This window comes from Aethalodelphis obliquidens, unplaced genomic scaffold, assembly GCF_003676395.1.
Source record: "Aethalodelphis obliquidens isolate GAN/ISIS:26980383/991018 unplaced genomic scaffold, ASM367639v1 scaffold61, whole genome shotgun sequence".
Taxonomy (NCBI): Eukaryota; Metazoa; Chordata; class Mammalia; order Artiodactyla; family Delphinidae; genus Aethalodelphis; species Aethalodelphis obliquidens.
This window is the reverse complement of record NW_020838005.1, coordinates 7,916,404-7,937,101: the sequence shown is the minus strand read 5'-3', so window position 1 is coordinate 7,937,101 and position 20,698 is coordinate 7,916,404. Positions and strand designations below refer to the sequence as shown.

Genomic DNA, 20,698 nt, shown 5'->3' with positions numbered 1-20,698 from the left:
CTGGGAGACCATTGACTACTTGCCATGTGATAATCTGGGACCAGATTAGCTTGATAAATTACCACTTGAATGTGCAGAGCTGGTTTACTGCAAGGCTTTATCTTTTTCATTCTAAAAAATAAGTTTTAGGGACTTCCCTGGTGGCACAGTGGTTAAGAATCTGCCTGCCATTGCAGGGGACACGGGTTCCAGCCCTGGTCCGGGAAGATCCCACATGCCGTGGAGCAATTAAGCCTGTGCGCCACCACTACTGAGCCTGCACTCTAGAGCCCACGAGCCACAACTACTGAAGCCCGCACGCCTAGAGCCCGTGCTCCGCAACAAGAGAAGCCACCGTAATGAGAAGTCCGTGCACCGCAACGAAAAGCAGCCCCCACTTGCCGCAACTAGAGAAAGCCCGCGAGCAGCAATGAAGACCCAACGCAGCCAAAAATAAATAATTTTTTTAAAAATTAAGTTTTATAATGTAGGGAAAGGAATATAAGCATCATAGGTTCTGTAGACTTCTTTCCAGAAGAAAGTTTTTTTTTCCAGAAAAATCTGCATTTATTCTACTTTGCAATGTTATTAGAAAACAGAGAAAGTCTGCTTCTGGTGTCCTGAATATGTGTATATTGGATTTTATCATGATTAATTATCCTGGTTATAAAGACTGGAATCCATTGCCCATTGCCCAATTTAAGTACCGCTGATATTTACAATTTACTCTCCTTTAAAACTGCAGGGTATTTTTTTTTAGAAGAATGAGAGCTAATTAGAAAAGAACAGAGTAGTGAATACAAATACTTCATTTTCCTTCCCATCCCGTCTTTTCAGTGTAATGTCATGTAGATCTTTGTGTGCCCACACAATCATGGCATCCAAATATAAATATAGCAGTTAGATTTATATGTTCTGACAGCTGTAATCACTTCTATAGTTCGTGTCTTTATGAAGAATAAAAACTTAATATCAGTGCTTTGTGACCACCTAGAGGGGTGGGATAGGGAGGGTGGGAGGGAGACGCAAGAGGGAGGAGATATGGGGATATATGTATACGTATAGATGATTCACTTCGTTATACAGCAGAAACTAACACACCATTCATTGTAAAGCAATTATACACCAATAAAGATGTTAAAAAAAAAACAATGTGAAAGCTATTGTTATGTTTTCTAAGAACCAATGTTTTTATTATACTGTACAGTAGATACATGGCAATATTTAAATTCTTTTTCATTAATTTGGTGATTCTCAGGGGAATATATGATTCTACATAAGAGTAATTCAATTGAGTTTTTACATTCTTTTTGAGAGAGATGAAAAAATGGCATATTCTTGCTTTTCAAGTTAACTATGGAGTAAAGTTTAAAAGCTCACACTGTCTTTAAATTATCTGCATGACATTTACTCAATAGACCTATATCATGTACTGATTTAGGCTCTGAGGATAAAAATATGTAAGAGATAGTTTGTCCTCTCAAAAAGCTACTCCTGGTGGGTTTCACAAACAAATTGAATGGGGAAAAATATTGCTGTATACCCAGATCTTCCCAGAGTTTTCTAAAGCAATTCTTTCTAGAATCATAGTTTACAAATTAAAATGATATTTTGTCCCTCCTATGATTTTCTCTATTCTTACCCATCCTTACACTTAATAAAAAATATAATTCCCTCAGTGCCAGGATCTTAACTATGTATCAGTGTAAATCAAATATATACTCAAAAATAGTTCAGTGACTAATACTATCCTCTCTTTGACCCCTGATTAAAATCTAATTCTCCCAAGGAGGATTGCTTTTCACATCTAAAAAAAAAATCACAAAATGTTAGGAATCTCAACGAGTTTGGGGGAAAAGTTTTGGGGTGAGTGCGTCTAGTTTTTAACTGAGCTGTCTAACCTATTCTGCGTGTGGGGGAGAGATGGACCTAGAAGAGGAAAGGAGAGAAGGGACTTTGAATATGCAGGTCCATTTCCAACTGGAGGAGGAGGGCCAACCACAAATACATCTTCTTTCCCCCTCTTTCTGGACTTTCTTTTACTCTTAGAAGAACCATCTCTGGTCTGCTTCCCTATGCATCTGTAGTTTACTCCTTGAAGTCTGAGCCTTGGGTGTCCTTTCCGATGATTCCATGTGACCGTCATAAACATCTCAAACTTAACATGTTCAACCATAGAACTCTTACCTCCCCCAGCCTTCCCCATGAGTAACTATTACCACTACTTGCCCAGTTACTTAGCCTAAGGCTACCCTTGACTCCCACCTTTCCCTTACTCCTCAAAGTCCAGTTCATAAGCAAACCCTGTCTATTTCATCTCTATTTGAGATTTTCTCAAAAAAAAAAAAATCTACCTCTTTCTAAATCCATCTGCTACTCTCCATCTCTGCGACTACCAATCTAGCCAGACCATCCTCTGCTCTGAGCTATAGTTTTCTTGGTAGTATCTCTGCTTCCATTTTTACCTCTTCCTATTAAGAGTCTTCCAAACTCCATCCAAAATAAACTTAATCCTTACCAACTTCTATAAAACCCTCCACGACATGGCTCTATGATCACTGCCATTTTTTCTCACTCACTCTCCTCCAAATACACAATGTTAGGAAGTGCTCCTAAGTTTTGCAACTTTGAAAAATGCTGGCCACGGGATGCACTGTCACCCTCTTCTGGCCACCTAATGCAGGCACTGCGGAAATGCCAGATTGCTCCAAGTTCCAAGAAATGAATCACAGGAGTCTTCTGGCTGTGGGCTATTACATGCCTGATCTATGACACCGCAGAAGCCAGTGCAACAGGAAATATCAGCGAGGAATCTCAGGTCTGTAGTTCACAAGGCGTTGGCTCAAGTACATTCTCTGAGATTTTCTACTTTGGGTCTTACTTGACCAATTTCCAAGCTCCTTCTTATCTACAAGAGATGCATTGGCAGAGAGCCTGGACAGAACACTAAGCGATTATCATAAATTAGTGATTTATTGTTTCTTCCTCCTGTGTCTGATAATCCCCTATTGTTTTCCTGAATTTAATTTTGTTTTCCTCCTTCCTGGATTTTTGTCAGTATGAGAATGGTGGATGTTTCTGTGGCAAGATTTTCAGGCATTTGAGGGTTCTTTTGTGAGGTTGAGAATAGCAGATCTTAAGGTGCGTGGTTTCAGACTCCTATTCCTAAATGCAAGTGTGAGCCCTCGCCCCTTGCCTTTCCAAATCACAGAATCAAGATTGCGTTTTTCAAGAGAATTCTACTCTTTTGAATGATCTCATCCAATAGGATAATTCTTGTTTATTCTGGGACTTCAGCATCTGTCATCCTGAATTCTAATGTACATAACGTCTGTACATAACCCATTCCTTAACTATCACAAAGCCTAAGATGATATAATCACCAACTCTTAAGATATCTGTTTGCTAATCAATTCTTTAAATCTGTTATCATATTTCCAGTGTCTCTATGATCTGAGAGATGGAGAGGTTTTGTATATATCTATGTGTGTATTTGAGCTAATGACTGAAAATTTATTCCTTCCCTGAGATCACGGTGAAATTAATGCCTTTAAAAAAAACTTCTTGAGAAAAACTACAAAGTCATCTCAGACCTTTCTTTCCTTAAAACAACAACAACAAAAAACTCCTGTCTCTGTTCTGTTTTTTTAATTTATTGCTTTCTTTATTTCTGTTTCCTCCACCCAAACCTTCATGCTCTCCCAATTCTGCTTTCGTCTCTGTATCCAGATGCCTTTTTGCTCTGCCTCACAGAAACTGTAATTTCCTTAAATGAATCACTAAAGTGCCCCACTATCTGGATAACAACTTACGGAATGAATGAGCTTTCATTTCTGTTTAGCTCGTGGAGAAAAAAATCAATAAGTAAACTGGCAATTTCATTTACAAATTGACTATGGAACTTCAACTATTACTCAGAGCCCTTGAGACATTTATCCGTATATAGAAAAGCATTTAATCTTACAAACAGATTTACAATTTTCATTTGGATGATATTTTATAAAACACTAGTTGATATAGATCATTTTGAAAATACAATTATGTGTTAATAAAAGTAAACCTTATTTTGAAAGACAACCATTAAATCTTAGCAAGGCACAGTGAGCATCGTTAAATATCAAGTTCTTCTGATAGTAAGTAACATTTTTAGTGATAAAATATCCTGCCATCAACTTTTATTTATTTAGACATTTTTAATTGAATAAATTGAGCCAGAGGATGCAATTCATAGTAAGGGGTAAGGAAGCCATGACAGCAGATTTATAATTTACTTGGCATGGCAGGGAGATAGCATCAAATGCACCAGGAAAGTGAATATGATTTTATTACATTAACGTACATCATTGTAATGAAAAGAATAGTGAAGCTTGTTGGAGGTCAGACAGGATTACTTAATTTAGACAGTAGAAATTTCTCTCTTAGAAATTTTTTCATTTAGAAAAAAATTTTCTATTGCTATGTTGCTAAATGCATAAAAAGGTATTCCTATGTTTTATTTCAGCACATCTTTAAAACACACAAAGCATATTTTATATTAAAGTGTTAACTGTCTCGTGTAATTTATTGAATATTGTACTGACTGTGGAAAACAGAATGGTTGTCTGGGTACAGAAGGGTTGTGAGTGTATCATTGTTTACCCTCCTGATCACGTGGCTGACGGGAGCTGTAGCTACCACTGCCCAGCATCATGAGAGCAGATACCATACGTCACTGGCCCAGCAAAAGATCAAAATTCAAAACTCGAAGTGTGGTTTCTACTGAATGCCTATCACTTTCACACCATATAAAAGTCAAAAAAATCGTTAAGTCGAACCATGGTAAATCAGGGACCAACTGTAAATACCACTGAAAAAGATCTGGCCAAAATGGATAATGATATATATACATATTAGTGCAAATATGCGTGTGTGCCCATTTAGCGCACTTACCTTTGGTAAGGAAGCTCGTGATCCTGAACTCTGTGTAGTCATAGTCAGCACGGTGGTTATTCCCAAGGCTACCCTGGCTGGAGCAGCATCCATATTGATCCAGAATGAAACCCAGGAGAGAATGACAATCAGGAGACTGGGAATGTACATCTGGATCAGATAGTAGCCCATTTGTCGTTCAAGATGGAATCGCACTTCTATACATGTAAACTTTCCTAATTGGTTGTGAAATAAATGCAGTAATTGGTAAAAATAGGTCTTTGTTATTGCAGCAAATGTCACAATTTTGTTTTCATCATAATTTTGCCCTACACCTTTCTGTATAATTATACAATTATAATGAAATTATATAACTATTATTTCTGTATAAAGTTATAATGAAATGGGATCCCAAATCATATATGCAAATTGTTTTCTGAAAAATAGTTTTCTCATTTTTCTGTTAGCACCTAGAAGCAATGTAATAGAACAGTGTACTATTTCAGGAAATAATATATAATCTTATTACTTCACATTTGATTAGCACTTCATACTTGCAAAGTACTAAAATGTCTATTATTTCACTTGATTCGTGTCTGCTTTTATGCCTTCTTTTAAACACTGTACCTTGAGGTTCTAGCCAGGGTAATTAGGCAAACAATTAAATAAAAGTCATTTAGACTGAAAAGAAAGCAGTAAAACTATCTTTATAAGTTGAAGCCATTACCTTGTATTTAGAAAATCCTAAAGAATTCACTAAAAATCTACTTGAGCTGAAGAGTTCAGCAAGGTTACAGGATACACTATCAGTATACAAAAAGCAATTGTGTTTCTGTACACTAGCAATGGAAAATCCAAAAATTAAATTGAGAAAACAATTCCATTTATAAGAACCAAATAAAATTAAATATTTAGAAATAATTTAACAAAAAAGTATAAAACTTCTACACTAAAAATTACAAAACACAGTTGAACAAAATTAAAGAAGATCAAAATAAATAGAAAGTCATTTTGTAGTCATTAATCAGAAGAGTTAATATGGTTAAGATTGCAATACTTCCCATATTGATCTACAAATTTATTGCAATTTCTATCAAAATCCCAACTGGCTTTTATGCAGAAACTGACAGGCTGATCTTAAAATTAGTATGAAAATGCAAGGGACATACAATAGCCAAAATAGCCTTGAGGGAAAAAAAGAACAAATTTGGTGAACTCACACTTCCCAATTTCAAGACTTGCTACAAATCTACGATAATCACAAAATATGGTACTGTCATAAGTAAAGATATACAGATTAATGGAATAGAATTGAAAGTCAAGAACTGATCATTTATGGTCAATTGACTTTAGACAAAGGACTGAGACTATTCAACAGGGAAAGCATGGTCTCCTTAACAAATGGTACAGGGAGAACTTCGCTTTTTGGAACTTTCTGGAATTTTTTTTCCCAATATGTTCAATCCCCAGTTGGTTGAATCTTTGAATGTGAGCCCATGGATATGGAGGGCTGACTATATAGTGAAAGGCCAGGTCACAATTCTGGAAATGTTGAGCCCAAGAAAAATCATAGTTACTATATGGAAATAATAAGAGCAGCCACAGATGCTAGTGGGAGGCCACGCGCTCACCACTTTGGAGTGATGCATCATCTGTGGGCAGTTTAAGGGAACTTGTAGATTAGGCAATTAGAAGAGATATTACGGAAATAGCCAGTTCCAGTTGTGAGAGAAGTGAACAAATAACATGAACGTACAAATCTTGCAGTCTTTGATGTTGATGACTGTATCTGATATTTATTCTCAAAGGTAAAAGGCTACTGTGTCAATGTGAGTAGTAGGTGCTTAGTAACAATATCTTGAAATGCATGACATTGTGGCTAAACTAAAAATTTAGGCAAGTGGAGCCTTAAAAAAAAAAGCGACCTCTTTCATTTTTTAAGCAAACACAATGTTTACAGCTACAGGACAGTTAAAAAGTACATTTTATCGCTCACATAGAAATTAAAGGAACTTTTTTGGAAACATCATTACTATGTAACTATAGGCATTTCACAACAAAAGAAATTAGTTAAATATAACTGAACACCAAGCATTTCTTTTTTTCCATACAAACCAATTATATAACAAGATGTGATGAGTCAAAGCTTCCGTAAGTTTCAAAGACATCCATTCTCTGCTCTATGACTATAAAAAAAATTCAGCTATAAATTGTTAAAATAATTAACCTAGCGCTATAATTAAGAAACATCTGAATAGCATAAAACCACAAGTCATAAGTGTAATGAAGAACATTCAACTCCTACCTGTGTTGTAATGTTTAGTGCAGTATCGTAAATCTTTCTCTTCTTTCAACAGAAACTGGGGCAAAGTGAGTCCTTCTGCCACTTGTACAGGTGCCTCATCTTGCCATTCAAAAATGAGATCATTCATTGTGTACCCAACTAGGCAAAACATAATAAAAATATTTATAGCGAAAAGGGCATTCAAAGGAGTGAAATTTAAAATAATCACTTGTAGTGTTCCCATAGGATGGGAAGACCAAACAGTGTCACCTTAACTCTATTGATTGAGCTATGCATGGCACAATTCCAGTCTACTGAAGTCTTTTCATACAGAATATTTATCAAATAATGTAAGAGAATGTAGTAGGCTAATAATAAGTATGGCATGGCATGTAGGAACCTTAAAGAATAGGCATATACATTCTTTCCTTGGGATGGGCAGCTACTGCATTAACTCAGCAATTCATTTTGGTTCCACTGCATTAGATCTCTCCTCACCTTTTCTCAAATTATTCAGGACCCTTTCAACAAAAACTGAAATCGTCACGGGTTAGGAAATGACCTAAACTATAACATCCATGGAGGGAACGAACCAGAGCTGATACCTTTCTTGGTTTAATCATTAACTATTTCAGTTTATGGCATCTGCTTCTACGTCCCGGGTCCCAAAATGGACAAAAGGATATTTTAGATAGAAATGTCTGCTGTTCAGGGAAAATCGGTATACAAAGAAAATCCACGTTTGTGGAGGGATAAACTCTTGCACATAGCACGAGTGAATTCTGACTAGAATTCACGAATATATTTTGTAATAAGCCAGCGTCTTTTAGCAAATTAAAATGTCATCTGTCTATAGGAGTGGTATCTGAGGAAAGCAGAATTTGATCTTTTTCTTCCCTCTGAGTGAGAAGCTGTTGAAAGGTGCACTTGAAGGCCGTTGCAGAGAAGGAGTCAAAGGGAACTTCACCTGCGGGGAAGATTGCAGGTGGTCAGAGTTCACAGCTGCCCCGGAGGTAGGAAGGGAGGAAGCACAGTCTGGCCTCTGAACTAAGGCAAGGGGCCAGGCAAAGGAAGCAGAAGCTCTAGGTGCATGAAGCAAGCGGCAAACAAGGGAAAGTGTCCCAAACAAATTCTCTGGTAGCTAATGTTGTCGACAAGGGGCTGTGTGCATGATTAGAAACAGCTGGCGCGGGGAAGATTAGGCTGAGCAGGGCGAGGTGTCTGGAAGGGAACTGATCACCCTTCTTCCTCCCACAATACCTGGAAGACATCTCCGAAAGAGCTGAATCTCACCCAGCTGTGGTGATAGTGACCGGAGCCAGATGCCCAGCCCACCCTCCTGACCCGTGGGCACACCTCACGACATCCACTCCACTGGCTACGGGGAAGGTGGCTTTAGCAGCAGCAGCATCCGTATGATGGCTCATTACGGAGCAAGCGCTATTTGGTAGAGGTTGTAAAGTCCTCCGGACTGAAGGGGACACGCCTGAATTCTGGTTCCAGGACAGATAAGAAGACCTGCAAGACTGTCCTCTAGACCATTGGACTTAGCACAGCAAGGACTTATGTTTGACTTGCTTACACTGGAATACATTTCATTGAACCCTGCAATTAATGATTTGGTGGCTAATAATAGAAGGCTTTCACTTTTATTTGTAAGTCTTTTGATATATCCATTGTCTATACCATCTTACCTAAAGAGAAAACAGATGCACATTTCTCAAGGATCAAAAGGAAAATAGGCACTGATTCTTATTTACTTCCAGGTAAGACAAGTACCCTATTCTTCCATATGTGCAATCCCCGAAGACAAAAATATGTGAGATATTTCCCAATTTAGACAGATAAATGGAGAAATGAACTGAAACCCTGTTTTGTTTTTATGTTCTAAGTTTTTCTTAGGGTTTTCTGTGAAAAGAAAGTAGCTCTCTGAAATTCCCTCAAAGACAAGGCTTAGTTAGTCTCTGATGCAATTTATAGACAGCATACTCAGCTTGCTCTTGTGTCAAATAATCATGCACACTAAGTGATTTAGGCATGGGCATATCCTAATCAAGCTATGCTATTTCCTTAAGGTCCATAAAATATTTAAGTTTGAAACCAGAAGGAAAATAGTGAAATGACAATTTTAGGCGGTAATGCTTTTATTCTAAGTAACTAAGTGGATGTTCAAGGAAATTAACTAAATGGTAATTTTGCCTCAATAAGCCTTCAAACATAACTTTAAAAAAAAATCAGTACTTTTCTACACAGTTCACAGTGTTTTAGCATCCTTATGCTTTTGGTTGGCAGAACTTTATACAATTCTGAGAATTGCCAAGGTGAAGAGACCGGCTAATGAGATTGAGGCTGTGAGCTGAATGGCCTTGTACCATAATGAGTTCCACAACAAGGAATAGTTCATTGAGGGAACAAAAGCATTAACCCTACCTTCAGCCAACAATCTTATAGGGTAGCTGCAGGGAAACGTGTAAACAAATGACTCAATGCAAGCAAACACCTGTTTCTTCAACAAGTATTTGTTCGGCACAGACCATATATAAGGCATCCTACTGGGTTTCATGGGATGTGAGGTGCTATTACCAGGTAGAAAATAAGTGGCACGGGGGAGGTTCAAAGTGCTATGTGCTTTCAGAAGAGGAATCTATAATAGCCATTTAAGCCTCATTTGAGTTGCACCTTGAAAAAAGGCAAGACCAGCATATAAAGAACGTGAGAGACGGTGAGGCACTCAGGCAAAGGAAACAGTATAATTGGTTGAAAGAAACCACAAACTCCCAAGGTTTATAATAGGAATAGCAATAACTTTATTTATCTAGAGCCAGTTTGCATGAAGAAGCATATGGAATGAAAAGATGAATTAATGTAAGATTATGTAAAATTTACACTCCAGGTTGCAAAGTTTGATTTTTTAAAATTCCCTGTGGGCAATGATAAACGATTGAAATCTTTTGAGCAGGGGAGTGACATGACAAAAATTGTGCTTTAGAAACATTACTCTAGTAGAACCTTCTCATGGGATCCACAAAATCCAACTGCTTTCATATTCATAAGACATTATCTGCCTTTTTCCTTGTGTTGACATTGGTCCAGATGGTGAAAACACAGTAAGTAAAACTTCTAGTGCTTTAGAATAAAAGCGGTGGCTGCAGACTGTGCTAGTGGTTATTGTATTCTTTACTGCCGTATCTTGCAGTATAAACAATGCCATTTTATTTAAGAATGTCCTCAATCCTTGATGAACCAATAACAATTATAATCTTAGTAAATTTTGACCCTTATATAAATGTCCTTTTACTATTCTGGGTATCAAAATGGGAAGTACGGATAAAGCACTTCAGCTGCACGTTGTAACACGATGGTTCTTTTAAGGGAAAGCACTGGTGTGACTGATTTGCAAGTAAACCAGCTGGTTTTGCTCGAAACACCATTTTTACTTGAAAAAAAAAATGACTGGCAAACCGCGGTTATTACAATTAGGTATATGGCCAATCATTTTCTTGAAAATAAAAGAAGTGAGTGAACCTATCGTGTTGAGGGAAACAACTGACAGTATTTGTTGTCAATGGTAGATTTTGAGCTTTCTATTTAACATTAAATTTTGGAAAAATTATTTTCCCAATACTTAAAGATTTTTTGATGAGCTCAGTGGTGATATTAACAGATGTGACTTTTCAATATTGTATAATGTTATGTGTCAATGTTTGGAATATCTGAATAACTCATTAAGCTAATGTTTTCCAAATGATCAAAGCATTATGTTAAAAATCATGCATAGGCAAAAGATCCATTTAACGTTCAAGACACAAACAGATTTTAATTTACAAGAGCATGAAGAGTTCATTGAAAAATATACAGCAAAGTGATTTAGTTATATATTCATATTTTTTTCAGATTATTTTGCTGTATTTTACTATACACCTGAAACTACCACCATATTGTAAATCAATTATACTTCAACAACAAAAAAAGAAGAGTTCATTGCTATGGTTTCCAATTTCACACTGCAACCAAGATTTAAGAAACTACCACCTTCAGAAACTAAGGGTTTTTTCCCCCATATTACAGAATTTCCTTCTTTTTAAAGGCTGAATAGTACCCCACTGTATGTATATATTACATTTTTTGTCCATTCGTCTGTCAATGGACATATAGCTTGTTCCCACATCTTGGCTACTGTGAACAGTGCTACAATGAACACAGTAGTGCTAGTATTTCTTCAAGATCCTCATTTCAATTCTTGTGATAAATACCCAGAAGTAGGATTACTGGATCACACGGTAGTCTTATTTTTAGTTTTTGCGGCACCATGCATGAAGCTCAAGGATATTGTGCCGTGTGAAATAAGCCAGCCACAGAAAGACACATACGGCATGACTTCACCTGTATGAGGCATCTTAAATGATCAGATTCATAGAATTAAAGAATGGAATGGTGACTGTCAGGGGCTGAGGGATGGGGAAATGAGAATACTCAACAAGCATAAAGTTTTAGTCAAACAAGATGAATAAGTTCTAGAGATCAGCTGTATCACATCATACCTACACTCAACAATAATGTATTGTACGCCTAAAAATCTGTTAAGAAGGTAGATCTCATGCTAAGTGTTTTGAACACAATAAAATAAATTCAATTTTAACAGGTTTATCTGCATTCTTGAGAAGGTAAAGAAAAAATTTTCATTCTTCCTCAATGGTTCTTCAGGAATATAAGGTAGAGGTAATACTTCAGTAGATCATTTTGTCAAAATTGGAAATTAATTAAATATATAGTTAAGGGAAAATAAGAAGTTAAAGAACTTTTCAAAGTTTCAAGTCTAAGTCACTGACAAGTAGCTATGCCACAGTCTTTGCTTACATGTCATGTCAGTAGAGTAGCCTTCTCTGACCATCTTATAAAATACTTTTCTTCCAATGAGTCTACATTACCCTTTCCTGTTTATTTTTTTCCTTTGAACTACTCTTTACCTGCCATGGTATATAGTCATCAAGTTTTTATTTTGTTTATTTTTTATCTAGCCTCCTGGAATTTAAACTTTATAAAAGCAGAGATTATTCTATTTTAGTCACTGACATATTTTTCCAGTACCTAAAATAGTATGTAACATGTACGAGGAGGTTGACTGTTTGAATTAGAAATAGATAAAGGGAAAGGAGGAAGATGTGCTTGTGTGTTTGTATCTGATGGGTTTACTTGGCGGTACACTGAATTTAAGATGCTAGCAGGAGACGCAGGTGTGGCTAACAAGTTTGAACATTGATTTATATGTTGAAAATTGTTGAAATCACGGACCTATACATTGAAAGTGAGATCAGGATTGTAGTTATAAGTTTGAGAGTCACCTAAGGATGATATTAAAATTATAGACTATCTGAGATTATCAAGGCAGATAATATATAAAGGGAAAAAAAGCTATAGGAGGGATCAGAGAATTTTCACCTTGGAAAGAGAAAGGTGAAGACAGAAAAGTAACAAACAGGAAGTTCAAGAAGGCACATTTCAGCTAAATAAGTGTAAGCGAGAATGTTCTAAAAGAATTTCACAGTGGAATTGGTAAGGTAACAAGTTTCCCTCAAGCAGAGGCTAGGAAATGATCTGTCAGGAATGTTATGAGACCCTTAATCATTGTGTTAGTTAAAATAGATGAACTCCAAAGCCTTTTCCAGCCCTCTGATTTTATGATATCATTGAATATAGCCTTATAAATCTAATTAAAATACACTATAAAAAAAGAATAGGAGGGCTTCCCTGGTGGCGCAGTGGTTGAGAGTCCGCCTGACGATGCAGGGGACGTGGATTCGTGCCCCAGTCCGGGAGGATCCCACATGCCACGGAGCGGCTGGGCCCGTGAGCCATGGCCACTGAGCCTGCGTGTTGGGAGCCTGTGCTCCACAACAGGAGAGGCCACAGCAGCGAGAGGCCTGCGTACCACAAAAAAAATAAAGAATAGGAAAGGATTAGTTACTGTTAAAGAAACAGACAGGCTGATCAAAGGAATCAAAGTTAAAGTGTAGAAAGCTATCTAAGCATGTATAAACATCAAAAACTTGTGCCAATTGCATGCGGCACTGTAACTGGGGGAGGGGGGTGTAGAACATCAAGTGGGCCATAGCAGTGTGAATACCTGTGGGGCGGGAAAGTAAGATGTAGGTATAATCTTGAGGTGCAGAAAAAGCTTCTGGAGCCTGAACTTCTTGAGTGGTACCTCTGGGGCTAGTCGAGAGTAGGCCATAGCAGAACGCAGCCCAATGTTCAGCATCTGGTGACGACACTGATGTCCATGTGGAGAAGCGGCAGCATGGCCATAATAGCCTCACAGACTTTGGTTCAAGACTCACATAAACCCAGACACTGTTTCCTAACACTATGAAAGAGGGGGCGTCCTGAAGAATTTATGATGTTGGACTTCTCATCAACTTTGGCGAGTGGAGAGCTTGCAATGGATGTATGCAGAATTTTTTTAAATGTGTATAATTTTGTGCACGCAAATATCTTAGAAAATACACTCCTGATATATATTTAAATAAAGAATCATAGTTTGAAGCACCAAAAAATGGGTTCAATAGATATGCAGTTAATATGCTGTGGAAGTTTGCAATATTTGAAAGAATTGTAATTTTTCCTTGCGATCTTTTCCAGCCCTCTGTAAAAAAGCCCTCATGCAAATTCCCAATTTCTCTGACATTAGATAAGAAAATAGTTTTTTGTTTTTTTTTTTGCGGTTCGCGGGCCTCTCACTGTTGTGGCCTCTCCCATTGCGGAGCACAGGCTCCGGACGTGCAGGCTCAGCGGCCATGGCCCACGGGCCCAGCCGCTCCGCGGCATGTGGGATCTTCCCAGACCGGGGCACGAACCCGTGTCCCCTGCATCGGCAGGCGGACTCTCAACCACTGCGCCACCAGGGAAGCCCAAGAAAATAGTTTTTTAAAAACTCTAATTAAACATAAGAAATGGTAGGGGGCTTGTATAAGATATCAGGAGATATAAATTTATAATCTTTTAAAAAATTCTTGTTACGTCATTAGAGAATTTCATATTAAAACAACAAGAAACCAACACACCTATTAGAATGACCAAAATCTAGAATACTGACAACACCAAATACTGACGAGAGGATGTGGACTAACAAGAATTCACTGCTGGTGAGAATGAAAAAATGGTACAGCCACTTCGGAAGACAGTTTGGTGGATCCTTATAAAACTAAACATACTCTTACCATAGGATCTAGCAATCAAAGGAGTTGAAAACCAAATGAGTCGAACATATGTCTACACAAAAACCTGCACACAGAAATTTATAGCAGCTTTGTACATGCCAAAACTTAGAAGCTACCAAGATATTCTTCAGCAGGTCAGTGGATAAGTAAACTGCAGTACATCCAGATGATGGAATAGTATTCAGCACTAAAAAGAAATGAGCTATCAAGCCATGAGAAACCTTAAATGCATCTTACTAAATGGAAGAAGTCAATCAATCTGAAAAGGCTACAACTCCATGACATTCTAGAAAGAGCAAAACTATGGAGGCAGGAAAATGATCAGTGGTAACCAGGGATCTGGGGGAGGAAGAAGTGAATAGGCAGAGCACAGAGGATATTTAGGGCAGTGAAACTATTCTGTACGATACTACAATGGAATACATGTCATTACATATTTGTCGAAACTCAGAGAATGCACACCACCAAGAGTGAACCCTAATGTAGGTCCACGGATTGTAATAAACGCACCACTCTGGTGTGGGGTGTTGACACTAGCAGAGGATGTGCATGTGCGGGGTGGGTAGGGAAGTGTAAGGGAAATTGTCAATTTCTGATCAATTTTGTTGTGAACCTTAAACTGCTCTAAAAACTCTATTTTCAAAAAATCTCATCTATAAAAATATTCAAATATTACCAACAAGAAAAAATTTTATTACCGAAATGTTGCCCTGGACTTAATTTAACTAGTTCATTAATTTAATAAATAATTGTTGAGTTCCTACCCTATATAAGTACCTAGGTAAACGGCTGGAACTGCCCAGCTCCAGTCAAGATGCTTGTAGAATAGTGGCAGCTGACAATAAAACAGATAAACAGACTGTGAAGAGTCTGATAGAGAATAAGTGGAGTTCTATGTGAGTGCAGAAAGGGGTCTAAACTAAGCTGGAGTACGGGAGCAGAAGGAGAATCAGATAAAGTCTTCCAGAGGAAAGACTGTAACAAGTATTCAGGTGTAGCAGTGTTAAATTAAATATTTACTCTTCTCAGATGTGAAAAATAGAGGGGTGTTTGTTTTCAATTATTTACAACTGTTTGTATCTTAATATGATGCCTCCATCCCATCTGATTGGGGTAGACTTAAAGATGACTCAGGGACTTCCCTGGTGGCACAGTGGTTAAGAATCCGCCTGCCAATGCAGGGGACACGAGTTTGAGACCTGGTCTGGGAAGATCCCACATGCCGCAGGGCAACTAAGCCTGTGTGCCACAACTACTGAGCCTGAGTGCTAGACCCCAGGAGCCACACCTACTGAGCCCGCATGCCACAACTACTGAAGTCCACGTGCCTAGAGCCCGTGCTCCGTAACAACAGAAGCCACCACAATGAGAAGCCCGCGCACCACAACGAAGAGTAGCCTGTGCACAGCAACGAACAAAAGCAGCCAAAATAAATAAATAAAATAAATTTATTTTTTAAAACGATGACTCAGTTGTTTTTTGAGAGCTTAGTGTCTTAAGAGAAAAAATATTCAGTCTTCCAGGATTTCCCTTTTTCTTCCTTTCTCTTAGTAAAGGAGTCAATTGGTTACAAGAATTCTAACCGTACATCTTCGTTTGCCAAAACAGCCCTAGATTACCTTTTTTTTCCTCCCCTATGTCCTCTCTGACTTATCAGTTGTTCTAGATTCTTCATTTTTAGATTGGGTATCATTATTAATCATTGTTCGAAAATACATCATTATTGGTTTGGTATATCTTCAATTTTACTTCTAGATTCTCCCACAGTATAATAGAGTATGAAATATTAGGTTAAACCTGTAAAACAGCCCGCTTCAGCAATGGTCCCTCTATCTTTATCAGACCCCTTCAGTAACTAACATTTCAAGGGCAGCTAACTCCTGATCGCAGTAGTGGCAGTAGTTTTCACCTTTGTTCCCCCCTCTGGGCACTTGGTGTACAAACCTGGGACATGTGTGAAGTGTCAAAGTGCCTAAGTGTCACAGAAAATTATGTTAGTTGTAACTGAAAGCTGAGTACTGCTTAGTACTACTAGCTTAGTACTGCTAAGGATCATATAGGAAGTAACCCGAATGCTTTAAAACCTACAAACATTTATTTTATTATTTGGCAACACTCATATTTTGTAATAAACTCTCCTAGCTGCAATGGCTAAAAGAATTCAATATTTACTGAAAAAGCAAGCACCAAATTTCCATTTCACACAAAAAGTTGATGGTGAAGGTGCAACTTGAACAAAATGTTGTTTATATTTACCATTCACGAAAGGGGCTACAAGGATAGCACTGTCCACATAAAAGCCACAAGACACAAATGAGCTGAAAACATACCAGCATCTATTTCAAAAGATACAGTCATTTTTGGAATACTGCCCAAAGATGATCATTTGATAAGTGTGTTTGCAGGGGGAGCATTTACGTATCACTCTTTGAAAACTGAATTTTTATTTAGATCGAATGATTATTTTTCTGAATTAATTTCACTCTTTTTTGACTTCAGGTTTTCTTGGAAAAGCGCATAACAGGAAATTTGCAAGCAATTAAATGATGGCAGTTTTGTTTCAGTATCATTTCCTGCTTCAAAGAGAAAATTGGTTAAAATGATTTTAAATGAGTTTGATTTTTAAATCTAATTCTTTTGGAATTACATGTGTTGAGGATGAAGTATGTGATGTCACTGTAAATTCTATTGTAAGGTCTGTTAAATTCATTTAAAAAGTTCAGCATTGAAAATAAATGTCACCTGTTTGTGATGGATCTGAATAAAATATTTGTTGGAACTCATCACCATGTTAAAAATTATGTTCTTACTAAATTGAAAAATCTATGGAGATGCAGTATTCTTGAAATTAGTAACGATGGATATATGATTTATTTTACATCCATAAGCTCTGCTCCATTCCATCAATTGAAGAGAAGTGATAGTTGTTAAATTTTACATTTTTATAGGAACGTCAAGTTAAGTGAACTATAATTCTCTGTGTGACAAAAATTACATTTCATCATGGCATAACACATTTCTCTATTTACTGCTTGCCATCAGATAAATTTTTTTTTAAATTTGAACATTAGAAAGTACTTTAAAAATGAACTTATATATTCTGCAATGGTATTGAACTCTCAGTAAAAAGGTTCTCTAAATTTCGGTTGCATTTGTTCAAAATCAGTTGGAAATATTTAATCAAATTATGTTATGAATGGAGCACTAAAATTTTAGATTCTGAAACTTTTTATCAGATTGGAATTATAAATATGATGTTTCTAGACAGGTACACATTGAGATTAATCCCTATAATATTAAGGGAGAACACTGAAGTCTCAAATGCTGTACAATATTTATTTATTTATTTAATAAATGTGCTTTGAAATATCTTAACTTATGAGAAAATTATATTGATGGACTGCTTGTTTTTAATTGGATAACTTATATTGAAATTCAACGGAATTCAGAAGGCCTATTTTCCAGCGTGTGAATTAGGTGAAGAATTTTAAAAGATTCCTGAATAAAAGCAACTAATTTGACTGAGTTTTGTTCTATAAAAACATTTTTTGATAAAACGTACTCAAGACAAAGACAGAGACAATATCTGTAAAAATATATGGGCTGAACTAGTTACCTACTTCAATACAAAGAAAAGTAAAATTAAGCTCTAAAATTATCAAGTACTTTAGCTATCTCAACTGCACACAGATTATTTTCTTAATAAAACCATTATAGTCTATATAGCAAGATCCACTAATGGTGTCAACAATTTCAAATTTAGTACCAAAATTGCAGCTTTAAAGATGATTCCAAATTAGTTTGGTTTGATTTAGGAAGGATTATATTTAAAAACCTAGAACGATACTCATCCACTAATATAAAAATCATGTCAGTTAATAAATATATATTACAAAGATATAAAAATTTAAATACATGTGGTGCCCTTCATTTATTCTCCTAAGTGTCCCCATTTTGATGATAAATTATATGGTCACCCCTGTCATCAGGTATACTTTATACCAGGAGGAAATCGTAAAAGTAATACTTATTTAAAGAGAAAATGTGGGCTGAGCATACATTTAAGTTCAAAACAAGTTTGAGATTTATTAGTAAATTATAGATTCACATTTAGTTCTAAAAGTGAACTGGAATCATATTTGGTCACATATAATCACATATATACATAATCACACACACACACATAGACAAACTCCAAAAGGGTTAATACACGTGAGGACAGTTGTGAGTCAAGGTTAAAGCATGTCCCTCTTTGTTTTTCTATTGTTCAAATTTTCTAGTACAAATTTGCTGATTTTGAACACATCATTCAAATGTATTCCATTATCATCTTTAAAAAATTTCATCTTCGGTCATTTTTTAAAAATAGGTTAAAAGACTACAGAAGAAAGTCAGAAAAACAAAACAAATACCATATGCTAACACATATATATGGAATCTAAAAAAAAAAGAAACGGTTCTGATGAAACTAGGGGCAGGACAGAACAAAGATGCAGATGTAGAGAATGGACTTGAGGACATGGGGAGGGGGAAGGGTATGCTGGGACGAAGTGAGAGAGTGGCATGGACATATATACACTACCAAATGTAAAATAGATAGCTAGTGGGAAGCAGCCGCATAGCACAGGGAGATCTGCTCGGTGCTTTGTATCCACCTAGAGGGGTGGGATAGGGAGGGTGGGAGGGAGACGCAAGAGGGAGTAGATATGGGAATATATGTATGCCTATGGCTGATTTACTTTGTTATACAGCAGCAACTAACACAACATTGTAAAGCAATTATAGTCCAATAAAGATGCTAATAAATAAATAAATAAATAGAACAGTTTAAGAAAAACACCTTGAAGAATTTGACTTCAGTAGCTTTTACTTTGACAGGTTTTTCTTAGCATCTGCTAAAAGAGTTTAACAAACAGTATCTCTATTGTTAGCTAAATTAATTTCTAATAAGGGGGCAGGAAGTGTTTAATGACTGAAATATGAAAGGGATACTTGAGGCAGTCTACCAACTCTTGATAAAGAAATTAAGAAATAAGGTGGGGCTTCCCTGGTGGCCCAGTGGTTGAGAGTCCGCCTGCCGATACAGGGTACACGGGTTCGTGCTCCAGTCCGAGAAGATCCCACGTGCCGCGGAGCGGCTGGGCCTGTGAGCCACGGCCGCTGAGCCTGCGCGTCCGGAGTCTGTGCTCCGCAACAGGAGAGGCCACAACAGTGAGAGGGCCGCGTACCGCAAAAAAAAAAAAAAGAAAGAAAGAAAGAAGGCAGAGGCAACAAGAGGCTTTGCTTTCCCGCATTGGGTTTTTGATTGATTGGAAATGTTCTGGGAAAGGCAGGAAGATGAAAGGTCTTGTTACATGAACATGTGTGTCTGCAAAATAGCCCAGGAAGCTTTCCTTATTCTAACGAAGTCCAGTGAGCCAGCTGTCCTTAGGCCCTGTACCCTCTCATCTGTAATAACGAACATTCATGGAACTATGGATTTCACTCACTGCTACCACTTGCTCATCATGTTCCCCCTTTTTCTTAAAACTTCTTGGAATCCAGCTTTGAGCCTCATCATTCTAATCACATTTGTCTTTATCATCAATAAAAATGACTTTTTTCAAGTACTTTTAAAAGAAAACACCATTTCACAGCACTTGATGCTCTTAAACAGATCTCCTCAGCTGCCCCTTCTCTTTTGAGATTGCATGATTGCGATTTTAATTTGCTATCTATGAAAACCCCTTGACTGGAATTCCTTCCAACAACCTCGAAATGAAGGCCTTTGTTAAGCGTTGGCTCTTCTTTGTGTGTTTGTTTTCATCTGTGCATTCTCTCCATTAAAAATTTCGTTATGGTTGAACCACTCTGTAGATGGCTGTTAATAGTATGTCTTCAGGTCTCACTCTTCCCTTTGCTTTATACCTAAATTTCCTGAACTTTAAATATATTAAGATTGGATTTATCAATATTCCCTTTAACATTTACTTATTCTATGTTTTCTTTCTCTGTCAGTATTTCCAAAACGATTCTACCTATGAAAGCTCTTTAGCTCTGACTCACTCATTCCCAGAGCCTTTGCATCCACTTTGTATTGAAGTGAATGAAGAATGGTGGAATATGCGCCCCCTAAATATGCCACTTTAGTAGAAGGATTATTTTGAGCTAAAGACACCTGAAAAACAGCAGATGCAAGAAGACCATTCTAATCTCCCCTTTTCTTCCTGAAAACTGTAGATAAAAACTCCCACATGAAAGACGTGCTCCCCGTACCAGGAATCAAAGCCAAGAGAATTCTGTACACACAGACTTTTTAAAATAATTCTCA

At 37.1% G+C, this 20,698-nt stretch overlaps 1 protein-coding gene across 2 annotated transcripts in view; it reads right to left on the bottom strand.

Annotated features, from left to right (window-relative positions):
* Nucleotides 1-20,698, bottom strand: part of GLRA3 (glycine receptor alpha 3) — a 156,566-nt gene that overhangs the window by 26,843 nt on the left and 109,025 nt on the right. For both annotated transcript variants that reach the window (XM_027087922.1, XM_027087923.1), the window contains exons 6-7: nucleotides 7,193-7,330; nucleotides 4,909-5,123 (exon numbers count right to left, since the gene is read on the bottom strand). In XM_027087922.1, coding sequence (XP_026943723.1) covers nucleotides 4,909-5,123; nucleotides 7,193-7,330 — 353 coding nt within the window. The remainder of the gene's footprint in view (nucleotides 1-4,908; nucleotides 5,124-7,192; nucleotides 7,331-20,698) is intronic.